Source organism: Anser cygnoides, chromosome 18 (genome assembly GCF_040182565.1).
Source record: "Anser cygnoides isolate HZ-2024a breed goose chromosome 18, Taihu_goose_T2T_genome, whole genome shotgun sequence".
Classification (NCBI taxonomy): Eukaryota; Metazoa; Chordata; class Aves; order Anseriformes; family Anatidae; genus Anser; species Anser cygnoides.
The window spans coordinates 8,474,119-8,496,995 of NC_089890.1; the positions used below are offsets into that span (position 1 = coordinate 8,474,119).

At 41.8% G+C, this 22,877-nt stretch overlaps 1 protein-coding gene across 2 annotated transcripts; it reads right to left on the minus strand.

Annotated features, from left to right (window-relative positions):
• Positions 1 to 179: 179 nt before the first annotated feature.
• On the minus strand, positions 180 to 22,738 carry SLC6A4 (solute carrier family 6 member 4). Of its 2 annotated transcripts, XM_048074025.2 has the most exons (15): positions 22,350 to 22,738; positions 15,900 to 16,016; positions 14,448 to 15,060; positions 13,622 to 13,756; positions 12,633 to 12,852; positions 12,068 to 12,206; positions 11,552 to 11,686; positions 9,555 to 9,658; positions 8,697 to 8,824; positions 8,494 to 8,606; positions 7,597 to 7,728; positions 6,363 to 6,462; positions 5,892 to 5,992; positions 3,360 to 3,527; positions 180 to 2,606 (listed from the first exon to the last, which is right to left on the minus strand). In XM_048074025.2, exons 3-15 carry the CDS (start codon positions 14,908 to 14,910, stop codon positions 2,532 to 2,534), a joined length of 2,013 nt encoding a protein of 670 aa, XP_047929982.2. In that variant the 5' UTR covers positions 14,911 to 15,060; positions 15,900 to 16,016; positions 22,350 to 22,738; the 3' UTR covers positions 180 to 2,531. The 2 variants fall into 2 exon arrangements, with proteins under 2 accessions (XP_047929982.2, XP_013051948.3); XM_013196494.3 differs by lacking the exon at positions 15,900 to 16,016.
• Positions 22,739 to 22,877: the final 139 nt, after the last annotated feature.

Genomic DNA, 22,877 nt, shown 5'->3' on the forward strand with positions numbered 1-22,877 from the left:
CCAATTTCAGTTTGTTTGCAAGGACTGAAAGAGAAACTTTGTCTTTCATGCAAATGATGCTTGTATTTAACTCAACCATTTCTGCTATACCATCACCTTTCTTAATAGAAGGTAGCAGAATGCCTGTTAAAAGAGACTTTTGCAAGTGGGCATACAAAAATGACTAAAAATTGGAACTGTAAGAGTTTAAAATATGTATTTATTTATGAGCCTAGCATGGAACAGAGTATCAATTCTGGCAAGAAATACATCTGTAAGATATATCTATTGAAAATTCCCATTTAGGAGGTAAGATACCTAGCATTAGTTGAACACCAGTCTAAAGAATGGAGAAGCTGGGTGGGGTTTTCTCCTTTATTTCCCACACTTGATACATATGAGTACATCGTTCATTTTACATTGACATTTCATATGTATTTTTTCAATGGATGAGCTCAAAACAGAAATGTTTATTTAAAAAAACAGTAATTTTCTGATTGGCAACTTGAAATCCAAATGCATTTTTATTATTAAACAGATTCTCAACCGTTTGTCTTTTCCTCACAATGAAGTCAGCTTTGGAAGTAGTTTTCAAATAGTCTTGAGGAGTACGCTTCAGAACTAGCCTGTGTGAGTAACCATCCAGTAAGACAGATTTATTATGTTTTTCTGGTGGCAATGCAAGAACCTACTCCCTTTTTTAAAATAGTGCAGGAGACTTATGTTTGTAGTTTGGAAAGAACCGTCATTGTCACTTTATTTCCTGATTGGAAGTTGGGCTCGAGACCTAAAGGTAAGCGAAGTCAGTAGCTGAGGTGTAGGAGGCATTCCTCCACGAGGTGTCTGCACACCTAAGCAGAAAAACACAACAGAAGCAAGAAAAATGGTTTCAAAAGGCAATTGCACCCTTGCTGCTTTCCTCTGACCAGGTAAGTTCTTTGTACTGATGTGAACTCTCCAGTGGGTTTCTTAATGCCTGCTGCTCTGAACATGTACATGACATTGTTCCTTCTAGCAGTATGTTGCCTAAGTAGACCATGAAATACAAAAGAGACTTTTACGCTCTATTTTATTTTACTTCTCACAGATTGTTATAATCTATGCAGTAGAGTAAAAATACAATGTCTTTACATAAATGATGACTACTTAGGTTTCTCTAAATTTCCACGTAACTGCAGCAAAACTGTTGTCCTCCAGCTGACTGCAGTCAGTCTAAAGGGCAGTTCCTGTTGGAAGGCGTATGTACATACCTAATAGGAAGAGATCAGTATGTGCATGGAAGTTAATTTGTGTATCAGTGCCTCAAAATTTAATATAAATAGTTCTGATCAGAACCTATCCTGCTGAACGTCTTGTTAAAAAAAATGATCTCCTCTTCTTCTTCGGGGTGAAAGCTAAATGTAATTCACACAAGAACAGGAGCTAGTAAATCCTCAGAGTAGGCTTGCGTAGTTTGTTAAACGTACTTTTGTCAGCCAGCCAAAAGGGTTGTTCTAAACTTTAGTTCTTTACTAGGAAACAATAGAAAAAGCTGCAGGCTCCAGCCAATTTTAGCTGTGGAATTGACTTTAAAAAATAAACAGATCTTTGAGAGTCCACTTTTTGGCATCTGAACCCCAAATAATTCATTGTTGGTATATAGTTTCCTTGGGAATAAACATTAGGTCTGTCAGTGCAATGATTTTTGCGAATATCTAGCTTATTTATGAAAACTTTTATAGAGTAAGTGCTAGCAACTTAAATACTGGCGAGGTAACCCGTGATATATTCTGCTTGATTGTGTCTCAAGGAAAGTGAAGCCTACATTGCAAAAATGGATTTTGTAGAATGTATTAAGCAAGAAACAATTAATAGAAACTGTTAAAATATGAAATGTGGGAAATGAAAAGGAGGATAAACGTTACCAAATGTGTGTGCTAACTCGTGCGGAGTGCTATATAGTGCTGCTCGGGATTGTTTCCTCGTCATCTCACGACTCCCCTACAAACCTAGGGTTTGCAGAATTTACTAGTATATTTTAGTTTATAAAACCCTGTGTTACTTGAGTAATATATGGCTATCGGAAATACTTTTGTATTTTTCACTGTAGTTTAAGCAATTAGAACCTTAGAAGCGAATACAACATTGCCCAGTACGAACGATCACATTGAGGAAAATACAGGGGTACTGCCACACACTTGCGATTCTAAGCCTAATCCCACCCGCTGACGCTCGTCCCACAGAGGCTTTGGCAGTCACGCAGGCTTTCAACCAGCCCCAGTGCCCACGCGTGGAGCAGTGGTATTCTCATGCACACAGACGTCCTTGCGTTTCCAGAACGAATTGGTCCCAGTCGGTTCAGTCTGGTTAGAAGTGCTCGGCAGATTTCATCGGATTGCTTGGATAAATGTGCTGGAGGCATCACGTTTCCAAATGCCCATTGTCAGTGACAGAGCCTCCACTGAAAGCTCCTCCAGTTGTTATCTCAGCTGGAAACGTAATTCTTTGGGTGGGGAAGAGTATGGGGAAAGTTAGGTTTTCTGCTCCACCTCTCCCCCAGAACACAGGTTAGCTTAAACTGCATTCATGCGGATGTCTCCAATAGGAATTTCTGTAGCTGTTTCTGGAGTGATGCTTTTCAGAATACGCTGTTGCAAAGAAATCAGTATTAGAAGATGTTTTCATTTTATAGGTAATAAATAACACTAGCACCATTTGAAAAGGGATTTGTAATAAAAATTTGACTCTGGTTTGAGTTATGCCTCATCAGGTACAAGAAAAGGATGTTTCAGGGTTATGTTATCCTAGCACTATAAAACCATAAGGGGCTATAGAAATGCACAGTATTATTTATTAATTATTTGTAACAGATACAATTAAATCAGTTTGATAGCTGTCATGTTAATGCTTTAGGACTTCGATGTTTACGTGGGTACCGTCAGCTAGTTGAACATACTCTCTCTGAACTGGTATTTACATGAACTTATGAGAAATCCCCAAAATGTCATCACAGACTGTCATGGATTTATGTCAAAGAAATCTTACTAAGTGTGGGAGAGAAAAAGAAACTTGTTCTTGTAAGCACACCCAGGGGAACTGGTCTTCCACTGGCTCATGCACACATACGATGCTGTGTCATGTGTGATCTCTAGGGAAAGCCTCCAGTTCACCAGAGCTTAAAAAAAAAATTAATTTAATTGATATGAATACGTATCTTAACCCGCTCAGTGAGACCTGGGAGACTTGTAAATCACTCAGAATGGGCAAAAGACAATTAGCTGTCAGCAGCCCAGGAACAAAACAGCCCAGGGCATCAAATCCTAGAAAAATTAACGTATAATACTTATAGATATCACCTCCTTCCTAACAGTCAAATAGAAACAACAGAGCCTACTGGATACCTCCTTCAGTGTTCCTGGAGTGACGATCAGCCGATAAACCATGTAGATCGGAATGCAGATGACAGAAGAGGTTCCTATGCAGTAACCCAACACTGTGGTCCAGTAGGGGTAATTATAATCAAAAAGTCGTAGCTCAGGAGGGTTGGACAGAAAGCTGCAAGTGACAAACTGAAAAAGAAACAGGAAACCACAAAAGAAACCACGCTTGTATACTTAAAGGGAAAAAAAAGAGAGAGATCGATACCAGTTTGTAGAATTTCATGCAGTTATCCTTGTATTGAGCCCTACAGCTTGGTTCCTGCTAAAAGATCCCTTCCAGAAAGGCATCACGTGGATGTTAAGCCACCAGAAATGAAAACTGTGCTGTTTCCTTTAGCTACTTGCCTCGTATTTAACCATTATCAGTGTCAGTTCTGGTTTGCCTGAATTTAACCTGCAGCCCCTGTATTGTTTTCCTTACGCCATTCTTTGCTGGGTTCGAGACCGTGCTCATGCTCTCTCAAATACCGTTAAAGTACTTACATATGGTAATCACAGCAGCCTCCCATTTCCTCTGTGATAGGATATTTTTTTTCCCATTTTTTTTCTGTTACTTACTTTCTACAAACTTAGCATATTTTCTGTGATATTCATCCACACAATTTTAGTTCTTCAGTAGCTTTTGCAAATGCTAATACTGGTTTGGATACGGTATTCTGCTGCCACCTGCACAAATGCTGTTAGATGGCTTTCCTTCATGTAGTTTATGAATCCAAAGATCACAGCAGCCCTGACATGTACAGCTAGCCTGGAAATGAGGTCTGAAATTTCAGCTCTGAACATGGTTTTTATTTGCTCATTCAGTTGAATTCTACAATTATTGCAAGTGTCTACTCTGAAACAAGTGGGATGAGAAGTAATCCCTATTGTAGCAATTCAACAACTACGTGGGAACAGGAAAAAAAAGTTAGGACTCATTTTAATTATTCCAACTGTGTTGTTCCTGTTGCTCTGCCCTCTTCCCTGCTTAAGACAGTTTAAGAATGATGCATTAAGATACGCTTCCCAACAGTTCATAACTCTTTCATATCCTCTGTGGTCATTTCCTTATTCTATAATCTGAGTGTGCTTTTTATTTTTATGTATAATCAAAATAAATGAGTGGATTTTTAAAGTTAAACAAACACTACAACTTCCGCAGATAGTGGTGTGCCTACACCCATTTTATTTTTGTCATTTTCATCAGCGAGCAACTTTCTTATGGGTTTAGGTCCCTAAGGAGGAAATTTAGGGAGTAAATCACTGTTGTGTGATTCTGGGATTGCCTGTCTTGAGCGAGGTTGTACTGCTTCAGGCTTCCTACAAAACGTGCCTGTTTTTTGGTGCTGCACTTAGGTCTTCCTCATCCCTTGTGTTCCCAGGCGGAAAAAAATAGATAGCTAAGTCTTACTCAGAATTTGATTCGTCATCTTCACTCTGCACATCCTTCATGACTGAGAAGGTTCTTGTGAAACAACAAATACTTCGTAGCTGAACACTACGTGAATAATATTGGGACTGCCCTTGGAAGGATCTCTGACTCGGTTTTTCCAGATTATTATTAGAAGATAAGGATTCTGTCCTTAAAATTTCCATTAAAATTTCCATAGAGAAATAACATGCTGCCTTCTGGGCTTTCCTTAGTTTGGTTTAGTTTCCGCAGCGAGGACAAATAGCTCTGCCTAGTAACCACATCACCAAAGCTGTTTGCTTCTGTTTATTTTACTGTTTTAGGATCACAAAGAGGACAGTAGTATAAAAATTATTTGTGGTGTAACGCTTTTATTTATAGTCTTTTTTTTCCTTCTTTTCCTATGGGTAATAAAATGAAAATCTGTTAAACATGCATTGATCATTACAACAGTGTTTTGAATTTGTTCTGTAGGTCTTAAATCTACGTTCGGTGCTCATAAACTCCATCTTGACCCGCTCTGCTCCCGCTAAGGCTAGTGACAATAAAAGATAGCACGAACTAATTTTGGATCAGGAAATGAACACTTGATGTTAAAATGTTATCAATAATCCTGCCAGGTCAAACATTGGGACAGTATTTCCAATTCTGAAATGTAGATTTAGAAAGGCTGCAATTAACTGCTGTAAATGTTATATGGAGTACTCTACGTGTCAGTCAGCAGTTACTGGGACAGTGTATTTACCTACCTTGGTTTTGCTCCCCAGACAGTATGTTTCCTCATCATTTTTATTTGCTGAGGCAAATATAAAGCAACAAAACAAAGTAATGTTTGTTCATGAGGGGGAAAGAAGAATTATTTATAACCTAGTCTTGTTTACCCAGCTCATCTACAAAAATCCTTAAAATTGTGGTTTAGTAGCAAGACCTTGCAGCATTGTATTAGGTTCTTCGCTAATTGGGCATTTTGGGCTTAACAAAAATTGTTAATAAAGAACTTCACAAGCAAATTGTGTAAACTTTTAGAATTTTAAGGAACTGCATTGTTCAGTGATAATTTTCTTGTGCTGGATCCAAAAAGAAAAGCTATGAAGAAAACTCACCAAAAGGAAGATGGGGCTAATTGCTACCCAGCAAACTCGCCAGTACCAGCCTGGGGCAAAGCCGAGCATTTCCTTCACATCGTTGCAAAACTGGGTGATGCCTGTGGAGACAAGCAGCAGGAGTCGTGACAGCAGAAACATGTTTTTCCAAGTAGATGCATGCACAGCAAATCAATTCAGAACCCATCTTGAAATACTGTTTTGTTCCTGTAAGTCTTAACTACATTATTATTAATCCGTAATTATTCTGAATGATGTCTCTTACTGTTTTTAGATGTCAGTATACATCTGTCAGAGACCAATCAGTAACAGTTCTCACAGATTTGGTAACTAGAGGGTCTGTGGGAGGTAAAAAAAGGCAAACTTTTCCCTGAGATGACAGCGATCTTGCCTGCAGACACAGGAAACGCCGCTCCGCAGGAGCTCAGGAGTGCTCGTTAGCATTGTTTTGCCCCGTGGCAGCGGACGTACCGTAGAACCAGGCCACAGCAACTGCTTCCAGGAACACCACTGTCAGGACAGCTGGGCCGGTGGCGTACTCTTCAAACAGCTTCACCACATATGCGCCTCCCTGCGAAGGAGATCGTATTAGCAGTGAACCAGCGATCCAGTGACGGGAATCCTGGAACACTATTTTTTATTATTGTCTTCACCTGGACCAAAATATTCACAGATGTGTAAGTTCTGCTGCGGTGTGACCTGTGAAATCCCTGGCTGTGCTGCTGGTCTGTTCTGGCTCTGTGTGAACATACTCCACCAGTGCCATGCAGAAGAGCTAGAAAGCTGAAAATCTGCTGGCTGTTCTAGTTGGATTTTAATGCACAAATGAGGTTTATTGGGGTGTGATGGAGTGGTTTTTTGCATGCCCTCTGTGTCTTCTTTCTCCAACCTGAGTCATAGTTACAGAACAGGAAACAACTAGGGTGTTGCTTTGCTTTCCTTCCATTTGGGATGCCTAGAATCGGATGAAGGAGGAGGACATTGCGTCCCAGAGAGGAACTACGTCTGCAGTAAACTTTACTGTAAAATGCTTTGAATGAGAAGAGAGTTGTTAATGAGCAAGGGGAGTGAAGTGCGACAGGAAAGCCAAGTATTTTTTTCCTTGTCCCTTATGATCATTGCATTCACAATTCAAAATTTAGCTTGTTGTGAAAACAAAATCCCACAAGCGATGAAGGGGTAATTAAGGTGTGACTGATGATGCTTTCCAGCTTGATTTGATGAGGAAGATGTGGGACATTCATTGGCAGAAATTTCTGGAGAGCGGTCCAGCAATAGTTACAGCAATCTCTAACATATTTTTTTAATCGTTCTTTTAAAAATATTTTTCAAACATTGGATAAATGAAAGTAACAAATCACAATATTTTTAAACATGGAGGTTTGGAGAGTGAGAAGTAGACCATGTATGCAACGTGGATGCATCTCTGCTTGCTGATTTAGCAGTTGGGGCAGCAGCTGCATCATTTGTGACTTGTGGCACGTTAGGGTTTTGCTGAATTGCAATACAATTGTTTCACAACACATTTCCTAGTGAGAGATACTGTTCACGTTCATTACAAATACAGGTTTCTAACACGTAAAGAAAACAGGCGAGAGATTTAATCTGACTTCCTAAATCTGTTTTAAAAAAAATACTCTCTCTCCAAGTCATCATTTGCAGAAAACTGCCAGTAAGGAAAGCTGAGGAGGGGTAAAATACTTACAAATGTCAGGGTTGCTAATGAGCCCAAAAAGCAAATGATGATCAGACCAAGGACAAACAATTCCCTGCGTTTGCTCCAGACATGAGGGAATTCATCCAGTACTCCAGTAATCACTCCTTCTAGTCCTGCAAACTGAAAAATCAATGGAAAATAGCGGACAGTTTTACCAGGAAGAGGAGTTTTAGATGATTGAAACACTGGTGCTTTATCCTGCCTGTAGAGTTGGTACAACTGCTGTTCAGACAGACTTTCTTCAGAATTTTTTAACTCTTTAGGGCGGGGATTTAGTCTTCCCTCATCAGTAAGAAGTGCCTGTCACCCAGAGGAAGCACTACAAGGAGTAAGCTACTGATAAGACTGCGACCAAGACAGTGCAGCCAACTGAGTTCAGCCTTCCTGGAAGGTGCTGATTCACAATCTGTAAAAACAGGCTTACGTAGCAAATTTTTAGAACATCCTTTTTGTAGTGCTGTTGAGAAGGCCTTCACTAGTTCCCACCTTTTAAATCCAGTTAGCATGGAAAAAAAAATCCAGAATTTACTAATTGACTTATAAATTTACAAGTACAGAAGAGAAGGAACCTGTAAGGCTGCGTTCAACCAGGAGCTTGTGAATCAAGTGCTTCAGCCCTGTTCCCAGGTCTCTCACTATTTATCACAGTGACTTTGACAAATCATTTAATTTTATTTTGGCCTCAGTTTCTCCAACATCGAAATTAGAGGAAGAGCTGCTGTCTCACAGAAAGTGCGTGGAGATGCCGGTCTTGCTTTAGAGCCCTTTGGTGACAGCACCATGGTTGTAATTCTGCTTCTGGTGTTTGCTGGGGTAAGGCCATCATACACCCAATGCCATTCATGCACCTCTTCAGATCTGCTTTCTTAGATCTTGTCTACTCACCGTGCTGTCTAATCCCAGCGTGAGTAACATCAGGAAAAATATGATGGCAAAGAAAGTTGAAGCAGGCATGTTTGCAATGGCCTCGGCGTAGGTAATGAAGAGCAGACTGGGTCCTGGTGTAGGAATTAGAGGTAAGTGTTAGCACGGTGCAAATACATTCTCTTAGAAGAAGTTGGAGAGATCTGTACAGAAAGTTAGCCTACCAGTGTCTTTGGCAACTTCTGATACATCTTCATTCCTCATCTCAGCCATGTATCCCAGCACAGTGAAAATGACAAATCCAGACACAAAACTAGTCATGCAGTTCACGGTACTGGTAACCAGAGCGTCTCTGCAACAGAAGACCTAACTCATGTCAGGGAATCGGCGTCTGATGGGAAGGGTAATTTACTACCAGATGGGGTGCGTTACTCATCTGAACAGAGTCCTACAGAAACTAGGGGAATGCGGTGAAAAGAACTATGAGTGCATTTTGGAAAACAAACAAACAGCAACAAAGCTACTTCTCAGTGCTTTTCCTAAGGAAGAACTTCAAACAGGTTATAACATTAGTCTGGCACAGGATTAAATGCTGGATTTATGCTTACAGAAATACCGGACTTCTAAAAGGATTGGAATTACTATAGGAATATTAAAGAGTGGAGGAGGAATGTATTTAATTGTATAAATAGCAGTTTTTAAGAAAACAAGGAAACAACTACAAATCGCCTTTCAGCTCAAGACTTAAAGTCATATCCATACCGACTGCTGAGAATAAGTAATTGTAATCTGATTGTTTGTCAGAGGACTGTGCCATTTTCTTTTGGCACATTTCTACATCTAAGCTTCCTTGCTCTAATTGATAGAGATTCTCTCTTTTGGGGTAGGCAAACAGAGAGAAAACTGTTTTAGATTACAGAATCTTTGAATAAGGACTTTTGTTCTGTTACAGCACTGTCTGATTTATGTGTATACAGGTTTGGCAATTCAGTGTCTTTCACCAGCACTGTGTTTCTTTTTCATTAATACAAGCACTTATATATATATACTTAATTTTACATATAGAATAAGTTAGAACTCACTGGTAGCAGTTGTTATGGAACTTGTTGTAGCTGGCATAAGCCAATAAGACCCCAAAACCTGGACCAAGGGAGAAAAAAATCTGAGCTGCTGCATCCACCCAAACCTGAAAAACAGTAAAGTCAAGAAGAAATGACATGAAACAGACTGAATGAGTTTGGCAGATTCACAATATCACTTAGCCATACAAAATTGTGTTTCACTACTCTGACTGTATTCTAGTCCTGATCCAAGAAGTATTTTGTTAAAAGAGTATGTTGGAATATGAATTGTTTTTTAGATTTGAGACAGGTACTAACATCCACTATAGTTTTCATGCCTTTGCTATGCTTGTGTTCATTGGTGATGTAATTAGGATTTATTTCAAGGAATTTACCATGGATAAAATGTTACTGTATTTCTTTATACGCTGTTTTAAGTACTCATTTCTGACAGTATCTTAGATTAATTCACAGTGGTTTGCCTGTAATCAGATTAACGTAGCTTTTGGAATGTATATAAAACACTCTGTCCGTGATTTCATGGTGGGCTTGGCCACCTTTCTTCCTCCAAATCTCGTGTGCTGTGGAGCAGTCTGGGGTTTGGCTGTGAGTCCTCTGGGATAAGCAGTAGATGATCGCTGCCTATATTTTTCCTCGACACATTAAAATACATGTGACAGTGTGGGTGCAGTTCTAGTTCGAAGGACTCAATACAGCTTTGTTGTAGCCATGACAGATGCAAGTGTGATGATCTTGTTATGAAAAGCCTGTTGTACTTGAAAAGTGGCCACAGCCTTAGCGAGTAGTGTTCCTAAAGTACTAATATCAGCTCTCTTTCTGAAGGTGAAAGCCCGCATTCGTCTCTCCTCTTTTGATTGAAGGCTGGAGTTCATTACAACTCATTTCTCATACTCTCTTCCATCGCGTGAGGCCATCCCGTATCAGCCACAGACAGAACTCTGTCATCGTCCAGCACACACAGATTGCGATCTGCTGTCCTCACTTCAGATACATCCAATACAATATCAGTGCCCTTTATTGCTTTTTCAGAAGATGTGGTCCCTTATTGGAGATGCTGCTTTATCAGAGACTGGTGTCTTTTCATTTCCTCTTCATTCAAAACTCTCCATATCAGCTGGGCAGTGGCAGACTTGCAAACATTGGAATTTTTTATCTTTGTATTTGTAGTATTTATTGCTTTGGGGGTTTTCCCTCACCCTCCCCACTAGAGACTTTCATAAGCAGCGAAGTGAGCGCAGCCTTGAGCCTGATGGACTGCTTGTCATCCCCTGAGCTCAAAGCTAAATCAGATACTGGAAGGGGTTTTTGTGGTTAGCTCAGTATTGTCCTCATCCCTCCTTTCTTTCAGAACTTTGGGTGTGTACGCAGGCCTAACTGACCTCTTCCTTCTCCAGAGCACTCGCACGTATCCACTGATCACTGAGTCGTGTGTTAGCTGGCAGCTGGAGACTCCTTGGGGTTTTCTGCCAGCGGCTGTCACCGGTTGGAGATCTTAAGTTTCAGCTCTGGTAACTGCACTTTAAGTACGGGTAATTGGAGCCACTGCTGGGCGGGGGAAGTCTGCCAGTTTCTCCCCTCCCGGGCAGAAAACCTGTGGCTAATCCAGATGTTAGGGTTTAGTAAAATTAGTTTGCTCAGTGTGACTGCTGTAGGTAAAGGACTGTGTTGCAGTGTAGCAGGGATCATAACAGCTTCTTGCTCGATGCCAGGCTGCTCGCCATTCCCTAATAGCTCGAGTTAAACTGATGGTGGGCTTAACTAGCAGAATAGAACCAGGAAACCTGTCTAATCTTAAAAACAAAACAAAAAGCCACTATATAATTATGGAAAGAATAGCATGACTGTTTAAACAAAAGCATGAAGTCAGGCTTTTGAGTCCAAACTAAGACGTGTGTGTAATCATGCTCAATGCTGGGAGTAGGCACTAAAGTTTATACATGCTGATATCCATGCTGCGTGGCTAAAAGTGAATCCCTGCCCTTTTATAATGCTTTTACCTCAGTGGCCAGGAGTTTCTGCCAGTCAGGTTTCAGGTAGTAGAGGACACCTCTCCAGGCTCCAGGCAGAGTTGCACCTCTCACTAGCAGGATAAAGAGGATGATGTATGGGAATGTGGCAGTCACCCACACCACCTGGGAGGGGAACATGAAGGTAGCGTTTGCCATGGGTAGAAAATTAACAGATGGTAAGAAGTTAAACAATTGATAACTCTTAGCATTTGTAGCATCTTCATGTGAACTTCTCAAAAGTTCTGTGAATGGGCAGTTGGCACATAAATACCCATGCTTTCTCTGGGCAGGGTTGCTCTTGTCCACAGAAAGGTGGCGTAATTACTTGGTGGTGTATTACTTGGGTAACAGTTGCAGTCACTGCGGTAAGAGCTTCCCGAATACACGAGGCCATAACCCCTGCCGTGAAGGCAGTCTGGGATAATTCTGTCGTGTCAATTGGCTCCTTTAGAACTGCTGCTAGGCTATACTGTACCAAGTGATTTGTCTTGCTTTTGCATTCACCTTGCCAGATGTTTTGACCCCTTTCCAGATGCTGAAGTATACAATGGTGAAGATTAACAATAAACAGAGGGTCAATTGCCAGCTAATGCCCCCCAGGTCATCCAGCCCATTGGACCTATGCACCTGTAGAACTTGGCGGCTGAAAGAGGAAAGAAAAACACAGTGTAGATATTTTTGTAACAAATACTTATGTTCAGTATGCTTTGAGCAGTCCCATACTGTGGTCTGAGCATTACAGGTAGTCCTGAGGCCTTGATAAGTAGCCTTCAGAGTTATATCATTTGGGATTTTTTTAATTACAAGCTTGACATTTGTGGTAAACCACTGATGATAAATGATAAGTGTTGACAGCTGATAAAGGCCAGAAAATTGCGAACCTCTGATCTAAAATACAGAGCACCCTCCCACACACCCTAAGCATACATACCCCTACAAGTATTTGATTATCTGAATACTTTAGAAAAGAATACTCTTGCTAAACACCCCTGCTCCCCCTCCAAAGAAAACCTTGCTACGTGTTCCACCGTTCTGTCTGATATTACTGTCCTCACTTACATGCACTTACGTATAAAATTCTTCTGCAGGAGAGATGGAGTACAGGGTCCAGCTGACATTGTCCTTGCTGAAGTAGTTCGTGCAGTTGCCTGTGTTCCAGGCGTTTGTGCAGCTGGTCCATGGCAGCTCCGTCGTGAAGGAGGACACGAGGTAGTAAAAGGCCCACGCCATAATGGTGTTGTAGTAGGAGGCCACGTAAAGATCAATTATACAGATGGCAAAGCCAATTCCTAGTAAGGTAGGAAATAATTCCAGGAAGCGAGTGAGTTTTGGGCCACAGAAAAGAAGGAATTGTTTATTCACATCAACTACAGTTAGTAATTGCCTAAGGCAGTTCTGCAGGAGGCACACATACCCTGTCCTGTGTCTACCACACTGGAATTTCTTGTGGCTTCGGAAACACTCAGGCTCTGATTCTAAAAAAGCATTCTTAGTCAAGACAAAATACGCTTAAATAGTTTGTTTCATCTGCTCTTAAAATGTGGAATTTAGAAACTGCCATCTTGTACTCCCAGAGGGGAAAAAAAAAAAGACCAGAGCTCTAGCAAGAGTAACAAGCATGAAGAATAGGTCTTTCTGTTCTAAAAGACTGCAAACAGGGACTCATTTCCTTGTATCTTTGAAACAGAAGTAGTGGATCTTTCTTCTTTCTTGTTTTTAATTTTGGGTTCAGTAATATTATAATTATTTTAGTAACTAATTTTTTGCTTGTTTGTTTGTTTTGTTTTTTTCAAGCTTGGGTCAGACAAAATGGACTGGCCTCTCTGTAGTCAATCGGAGAGTTGCACGTCACGTGTATGTGAGAGCACAGGCACACACCTACAGATATGTACATAAAGTCTTATGAAAGCTTTCTTTGTAAAGCCAGAATCTTGTGTTGAACTAGCCTTACTTTGCTCTATGTGATTTTCAGCTTTTTTTCTCAGAAACGTCATCTTTGTAGAAAAATCTTTCAGTTATTCAGAAAGTTCCTAGTAATTTTCCATTTCCCTTCATTACCTTTGAAAATGGGACATATTTTTCTCCAGATTGAGATGCACCCGTTCCTGTGGTACTGTCCTAACGCTAGTTCCATATAGAAGAGAGGAATACCTCCAAAGATGGCCATGATTGTGTACGGAATGAGGAATGCTCCTGCAAGAAAGCAAGCAGATGGTTACAGTTCTTCATAGGACTTCTCGTCCACCCGTACCAACACTCCATAAACAGAGTTCTTCCTATCCCCCAGGGACAATGCATATCCCCTCCCTAGCCAGTGTGCCATGCTGAATTACCCTGGGATTTCTCAGCAGGGTAACTGCGCAGCAGTGTGAATGCGAAGCAGCACTCAGGCCAGGCTTCTCACATTTTTGTAGCGAGTATAGGTGGGGTTCACAAAGACCTTACTGCTTCTGCGATGGATACAATTGTGAGATATAGACAAAAATAATTAAGTTCAGTAGAATGCCTGTGTACATCAGGGAGGCAAAAGTCCTTCCTGTCCTAGCTCTCCTTGATTAGATTTGTGTTTTGGCTGAAATGTCGGTGAGTCTGTCCTAGTGTTCCTGGTGAGTGTTTTGACATATCTGTTTATGTGGTTGTAGATAGCCCTTGGGCAGGGCTTGGGTGTCTTCTCCTGCAAGGTTGTTCTGCACCTAACCAGCTTTCAGTTTCTAGTTGTACTGATTTTTTATATCCTACCCTATCCCGTTGCTTAGGTTTTTCCGTCTGCTCGAAAAGTATTTTCCCCTTACTCATTTGTCGTGTATGGTATTAAAATGAGCCACTAAACTCATTCATTTCTAAGCAAGGATGTTAAAAACAACATATAGAACCGGTCACTGACCTCCTCCGTTTTGATAGCATATGTAAGGAAATCTCCACACGTTTCCCAGATCCACTGCATACCCGATGACAGAGAGTAGAAAGTCAATTTTTTTGCTCCAGGTCTCTCTGTCTTCCAGCTCCATCAGCTGCTGCTGGCCCTCAGCTCTGCAGGTGGCGGAGGTGGTGGTCGTGGTGGTGGTCGTGGCTGCGGGGGCAGTGCACTGGGCATCTTCCACCCCTCCCATCCCATTGCAAGGACCAGAGCTCTGAACCCCTGAGTAGCCATTTGAGATCGGAGCTGCCTCCTCCTTATCTCCCTGGCTGGGATGGACTTTGTTCCCATCCTCCACTAGCCGCATGGCAGATTTAGGGTTCCTGATCAGAAGTTCATTCTCTCTGCAGTCATCTTCTTCATTGCAGCCTGAGACATCTTTCTTGGAAGTCAGCAGCTGAGTCTCATTGCTCGTTGCCTTTTTTTCCATTTTTCCAAGCTTTGTCCTGCTCAGTTGCAGAGGGACAGCAGCACGGCCGCGTGGCTTCTTTTCCCACGCTTTTGTTTCCACTGTATTCCCAATGCTCTTAGAATTCCCCCTCCATTTTTAAATCCATCAGACTGAAGGCACGGACACCATCTAAGAAATGAAAAATAGTTTTAAAAAATCTGTTACTGGGCTTACTGATGCTGGTAATTTCATGTTACCAGCACTTGTAACAGGTTCTGAGATTAAATTACTTTTGGAAATAATTAACCACCACAGCACGCAATGTGATATTTAGCAGATAATCCATTCAGGATGTACCAGCAAAACTCTCAGCTGTGTACGGAGAAAGGAAAGAAGCAATCATCCTCTCCTACAGCTGCAGGTGGTGTACCTGGCTTATAACAGATCTAGCAGATCTGTTATATCCAGCAGATTTGATGGATTTTATGCATTGTGGGGCAACTCGCAGGCAGTCACAGTCCTGCTGTCTTCTGGTACCGAGTTGTCCCTCCGAGCACTGGTTTCACACACCAGGAGGTTATGGGACTCCCATTTTGCACACATCAGGGCGGAGTGTACTGTTTGGTTTGTGTTTGCTTTTTCGTAAGTTCATACTGTGATTTCTACCATTAATTTTTAGATTCACCCAGTATTAAGAGAGCAGAATTAATTAAACAAATACTTAGATAACAATGGATATACAAGTTACATTTTATGACCGTATTTCTTTAGAAATCCCACTGTGTCTGCCACGTTTAGAAGCAGATCTGGAAGGCTTAAATGAAAGTTTAGAAAAGTATTTAAATGCCAGTGCTTTTGCATCAGCTATCTTTTAACGTTCAGTCAGTTCTAATAACGAGGGAAAAAAAAGACCGGGAGTCTTCAGTCTGATTGTTTTGAGTCAGTAAGAACTAGCATTGGGGTCTACATAGGACAAAATTTGTCTCCCATTTTATTTAACTCCTCGCAGAAATAAAGGCATCTCTCACTCTCTTCGGGTCTGCTCACGCCGTGGTTCCAGCCCTGGGAAGGGCACCGGGTGCTGCTCCTGAGGGACTGCCTGCTGCCAGCAAAAACCCAGGCACTGAGCAAATCCCTGGCTTTACCTGAGGAATGCAGGGGAAACCAGTCATTCAGAAATGAAAAAGAGATCAATTAACTTTTCTTTGAGAATATAAAAAGAACAGAAAAAGGACCGTGATTCCTCTGGTCACGTTCAGTTTTCTGCTCGTTTGTTAGGTAGTGTGAATGCCCAGCTGCCCTTAATGAAATGACGGAATAGGAGCTGAGCCTTGGTGCTGCACATGCACTAACCTTGCTCTATGGCTAGGAAAGTGTCAAACAAGCCGTGATACCCCCACATACTAAATGATGTTAATTACAACTCACTTTCCCTTTTCGAAGCATTTTGTACCGCAGTAAGTATCAGTGCAACATCCTGAGCACAAGGATAAGCATTATTTCACTTTCAACTGCTGGAAAAACTAGAGCAGCAAGGGTATAATATTTGCTCATCGCTAGAGGTTGCTCACTGCCAGAGCTATTAAAACTCACGTCTTTTGCCAGCGTTCAGTTTTGTAAAAAGACAGTTTGCTAAGGCTCTTCCTAAACAAGCAAGCAGAAGGAAAGTTATCTGGTTGCAGGGGATGTTCTCCAGCGAGAAGTCCCTCGAAGGTATTTTTGTAACTTCCAGAAACCTCTCGTTTGTTCCCGCTTACTTTCTGTGCTCACCGTGATAATGTTCTTTTCATCACACAGCAAGCAGTGTATAACAGTGCATAATTCCTACAATTGCAGCACTTTGCTACTATTAGTTAATCATCCACAAAGACCGAAACATCTTCAGGGTTCCAGAGAAAAATACTACGGCAAAGAAGAGTAATTTCTGTTTTACCTGCAAGACTATAAAACCTGAGTGTCTTTGGAGTCCGAAACCTTCCACATGTCCCGAAAGAGCTTGTGCTGCCACTGGTAGCAACATGAAAATCCTAGGAAAAGCCACAGCCAATCCTTCTCTCCATCGTGGACAGAGCATGTTAAGTGTAAGATAGGGATATGGAAAAGTAACCTGAGCCCTTCTGGACTTTATACCTCTTACTCATAAGTGGGAAAGCAGTAAAGGATGTTGATTTAACTTCATTATCTTGTGAGACTGAATTTTCCACACCTGAGAATTAAGCATTTACTGTATTTATAAAACATTTTGCTTCCGCACATAGACACTTCTTGGCACATTCCTGCCGAGGAAAGATTGTTGAAGATATTGTTGGTTTCCTGGATCTGTGACAAGGTCGTTGTCTTACCCAAATCTAAGCTCCTTTTGCAGACCACAGGAGAGGAATATCACATCACTTTACGTAGCTAGGTAGAATTTTCAGTAGTTTGAGCCTCAAGTTTGCAAAACGACTTGTGCGCTTTGAGGGGCTTTAGCTGGAATTTGAACTATTTCTTTCTGAAAGTGAATTACAGCTCGTCAGCTACCATGGGAAATCTCTGCAGTGAGACTCCAGAGCTATGCAGTAGTGCTCACAGAAGCAGAGTTGGCACATGAAAACAGACCCATAAGGTTTCATTATCCAGTTAAAAAAAAAAAAAAAAAGCAGGAGAATGTAGAATGTAATTTATTATTTTATTTTTTTCTTGCAACTGCTACAAACAGTGGCGACAGTGGCAGAAGTAGAGCCCTTGGAGTTGAGAAGTACTCTAGGATTATTAGGGACAATCGCCAGGAGAAAATTATGCTATTAGTGAAGGATTTTGCCCAGCCCAGCCTCCATTTAATTACACGTGCCCATCTCCCTGCAGGACCTAGTGTTACACGCCTTTAGAGCGAATGATGTAAGGAATGGCAATTTAGTACGGATTTTTGATCTGAGCTGTTGCAAAGGTTGTGCTTACATAAATTCATCTTGGCTTCTTATCACCAACCTAGTTAGCTGAAGATAAAAAGAAAAAAGTCAAAAAAAAGAAAGAAAGCTGTGCCTTTTTTGTTTTGTAAGTGTGACTTTGCTCTTTTTGGCTGTGCCTTTTTTCTTTTGTTTTGCAAGTGTGACCTTGCTCTTTTGGAGACCCTTCGTGCCTGAGGCTTTTCTCCCTCTGGTGCCCCTGCTGTCCTGTGGGCAGCTGTCCCTGTGCTGCCAGCTGTCCTGTCCCCTCCTTGTGCCAGGAGATCCAGGGACAGAGCCACAGCTCTGCCCTGGGCTCCCAGCTCTGCATCACCCGATGGGAGCGCTAGGATGGAGAACCCAAGCCGTGTGCTTCTTGGGGCTTGGCTGCAGCCACCAACGCACTTCACATAGGGCAAATATTAAATAAATTATAATTTTTGGTTACTCCTACACAGAGCTGAATTTCAGCCAGCCCTGTAGCTGCACAAACCCAACTCCTTTGCCTCTACCAGAGCAGTCCTAGAGGAGCATCCCTGGCCTGGGGTCCGGTTCCTTTCTGAGCAGGGAGCCTCGGAGTTGTCTCATTGCCTTGTTTTATTTCTGGAGGCATGCAGTGACCTCTCGTGGCAATGTGGGAATCCCTTTCCTTTAATGCGCTGCCATGCAATGGAATAAATCTTCCCAGCACTTCGATACAAAATGATTTTCCCATCCTCTGTATATTTAAAGGACAAACTTGATTTTCATGTGCCGAGGGAACTAAAACAATCAGGCTGAGGTGCAGCAAATACCCGATGCTCCAAGGGAGGCAAAACTTGATGTCGCCTGGTGAACACTTTGGTGGCGGCAGCACCAGGCTTCTTCAGGCGTGTTCCTGTTGTGCACCACTGCAGCAATCGTTACTGGCCTCCCAGTGATCAAATACATTGTGATTCGCACAGTTGCAAATGTATATTTGCATACATTTCGCTTTGAACAAATTATTTTCCTTTTTAATGTGCTATTTTTTTTTAAAGCAGCGCTCGCCGAGTACCAGCCACCGCCTGGGTTGCAGCTGCGCTCCCGTGGTGAAGCTCCCCCTCTTGCCACCAGTGCCAGCGCTCCAGCTGCACTGTTTCTGGCCGGTTTCATGCTAGCACCTGCAAAAAATTAAACGGCTCGGAACTCTTAAGACAAAAAGTTAATCTGTGCTGTTGGCAAACAGCATTGAACGTTGAGATGATTTCTGCTAACCTGACCTACATCTCACTGCCGTCACCCAGTACTGACGAGCGTTGCGATCGTGCAGCTGCTGCAGTGCACGTTACGCCCTGCAACGAAGTCGCAGGTCACACAGGCAGTCGCATATAGATGGAAAGAGCCCAAGGAAACCCTTTTGTCTAGAAGATGACACAAGAGGTTTGTGTGGCAAGAGAGAAGTCAGGTATCCCCCCAGAAAAAGGCTGTCTTGTTTGCCGCTGGTCCTACTCTGCCTTTTCGCATGGGGGAGGTTTGTGACTGGGATGGCAGGGGGAACCTTGTAAAAACTGATCCTTTTCCTGTGCTCTTGGGGGTCAGGGAGTCAGGGAGTGCCTGTTTGGCTGCCATGTGGTGTGGAGGAGTATAGAGGCTTCAAATTTATCCTGATTTTGCACAGGCCGGGAGTAACCCTTTAATCAAATTATTACGGGATAGCCTAGATGCTCCTGTACTGCAGGGAGCTGTTAGAAAATAAAAAAGTAAGAAAAAAAAAAGAAAATATCGGCCATTTAAATGTTGAAACTAGACTGCACTACATTGCAATGAATTTTACCTGGTTTGTCATTGATGAGTCTCATTTAGAGTTCATAACTCAAAAAAATAGTAACTTATGCTTTTGAATACGTTCACATGTACTTATTTCATCAAAAATAAAGGAGTACCAAGAACATCCTTTTCTATTAACTTGTTTCCGTGAGGTGAGCTGGTAGGAAGTGTGACAGATTGTATTTCGGGTTTCAAAAACTGATATTCATTAATACATAACAAGATGATACATCAATGTTACGTGCAAAGCAGATCTAAGCCCATGTGTAAAGCACAACAACTGAGAAATGAGCTCTTCAGGTGCTTTTTTTTTTTTTTTTTTGGTTTGCTTCTCCAGTCTGTTTTAAAAGAATCAAAACTGGTTTGGGATAAGGAGTGATCAAAACATGCTGAAATTAATGGATCCGGTGAATTTTTTCCATACATTGCAGGTCTTGCACTTCTGCACATCACTGTGATGTTTATTTTAGAAGAAATTTACAGTATGTAGGTAGCAAACTGGGCCTGTATATGAACACTTGCACTCCTCCAAGGGCTGGCTCCCATTCTCATTAAAGGAGAGTAGAACTGTACTCGACCAGCAGTCCCCCTGAGACAATGACCCTTCTGGGGGAATAAAAGGCTGCTTAGGCAGGAGCAGCCCAAGGAGTGAGCTCTCCAGTTAACTCGTGTGTGCCCAGATAAGGCTTAGTATAGGTAAGATGTGGAAATCGTTCTGGAAACAACAGTTCTGGGGGAGTATCGACTTGTACTGTGAGGCTTACGGCATCACCTTGCCCATGTTTCGGTCTGAAATTCAAGAGTCAGCAGAAAAGAGAGATTTTACCTGGAGAAATGTGTGGAGAAGAGAGGTGCGGTATAGGAGTGGGAATGCTGCCAAGCTGAGGACAGTTATTTAAAGAGCAGAGAGAAGGGAGGAAAATGCATTTTTATTGGCTTGAGAGTGTCCACATGGAGTGCAAGGAAACAGATAAGCTTGGAGGGAATGATATTCCTTTTGTAGTCTTCCTCGAATTATTTATATCAGCTTGGAGGAAGGGCTGTAAAACAGCAAATGTCACCAAAGGAACAGGGCACTGCTCCGTGATATAACTGCATAGGCACGTTAATCTGCACAGTGCTTCAAGTAAAAGACCCGTTTGCACACTCGGAAGTCACAGACTGGCTGCACGTATATGCCAGCATACGCACACTTAGCGTTGGAATGGTTTTGTCTGAAGAAAGCAAAGAAACAGCCACCAGATGATGCTTCACTGAAGGACGCTTGCTAATGGCTGTCTCCAAGACACAGCCCCTTTATTCAGGCTCCCAGCTCTACCTAAGTGCTTTGTGAAACACTCATCCCGTGGACGGCTCCCTTATGTCGTGTCAGTTCTAAAAGCCACGAACTGCCAGCTCAACAGAGCTGCAGGAACTCAGTTTTGGAAAAGAGCTAAAATGTTAGCATGAGAGGGGACCCCGGGATTCAGAGTGAACGTTTCTTTCAGCTTCTAATGCTGTTTCTAATGAAAAGTCAGCAGTTTATAGTTCCTTGGACGGAAACAGGAAAGAGCTTAAATACACTGCACATTTCCATGTGTGGGAATAGCTTAGGGTTTTTATTAAATTTCCAGTTTGGAGTCAGTTCTTGTTAATTTGTAGAACCATTTGAAATTCACCACTCTGTTCGGTTACCAAACAGTCCCACAGCGGTCACTTGCCAACTTCCCGAAGTACTCTCCAGGACAATTATGATCAATTCACTCATCAAAAGCACAGAAGATGACGCCTAGCTGCGTGAGAGCCTTCCTGTTAAAATGCCTGACAGCCAACAGCCCACATTTACAAAATGTCACAAACCTCCAGAGCATCCAGAGGCATTAAATGCACTGTCCTTTCCTTCCCAGGCTCTCTTGACACAACAAAAGTGACTATTTATATGGTCAGTTACACTGCATTCCTCACTTCAACTTCTGTCTTACTTGGACTGACCCAGCAAGCCAGTTTCAGCAGTAAACATGATTGACTGTACATATATTTATGTACAGATTTATTACTTATAACAAACCTGTCCCATTGAGCTAGATAATTTACTGTGCTGGCACAGTTTGTCTTTTAAAATACAATTTAATTTGGTTAATAAAGTTTACCATTTTAAAGTAAATGATTTGCAATGATTTTTTGCTTCAGATTCTGCTTCTTTTCTCCATTTTTCATTATAGTTCATTTTAATTTTGGTAAACTTTATATAAACCCTGCTTTAATAATGCAATTATGCGGACTGCCAAGACTCTAAGATTTCAGACTGTCACAACATGTTCAGCTACAGGCATTTGACTCCCAACATTCGTAATTGCTGGACAAGTGCCTGAACGAGACAGAGAAAGGCATATAACAGCAGGAAAGCAAACAAAAGCATAAAAATAAATAAATAAATAAATAAAAGACAAAGTAAACTTTCACCAAAAATTAATACATCATTGTGTTTTTGTTTCCCATAGCTTTGCTAGATGTCCTTTTTCCCCAGTGTTTTAGAAATCACTCTAAGACCTTAAAAGTTAACTTTAAAACGAAGCAATTAGTACATTCATAGGACTGAAAGTGTCATCAGCATTTCAGGCTTTACAGCCAAAGTGGAAAGAGGCAAGGAGAAGTTAAGGAACCTCTGGTGTCTGCTTGCTTCGGAAGGTAGGCTCTGCTGACAGCCTTCCAGGAGTCCGTCCGAATTTCACAAAGTACTTTAGGTAGCTGCGTGTGAAAAAACAAAATCGTAAAGTCTTTTGTTACCTGTCTTTCGGCCGGGTTTGAAGTGCTTTCCCTGGAGTTATCCAAGCTGGAGGAACCTTCACCCACATTTACTGCAGCGGCTCGGGAACGCAGCCTGTGGGCAACTCAGCATCTTGGGGAGGTTTTTGTACACCAGTCCCCCTCACATGGTCTGATTTCCAGATAATCTGCTGCCAAAGAGCTCTTTAAGAATTTTTGCGTCACTTTAGTCAAATAAACTTTATGTTTCACCAGGGCTGCAGCTCAGTTTTTCTCCTAGAGGTGGGTGGCTACATTTGTGTGTTCCGATCGCTTCAAAAGAACAGGATCCAATGAAGGCAGAGGGAGAGTGAGGGAGGCTTTTCTGGTAAGGGCCAGCTTTGCTGCCTGTTATTACAGCTATAAATAACAGGACGGTGATGATGAAGGGGCTGACAAATGGGACTGAAGTTTTGAGGGAGTCATTAAATTACAAGTTTGCAGGTGGCTCTGCAGATTGTATATCGATAGGGATATTAGCACAGCAAAGGGGTTTGGAAAGAGTAATGT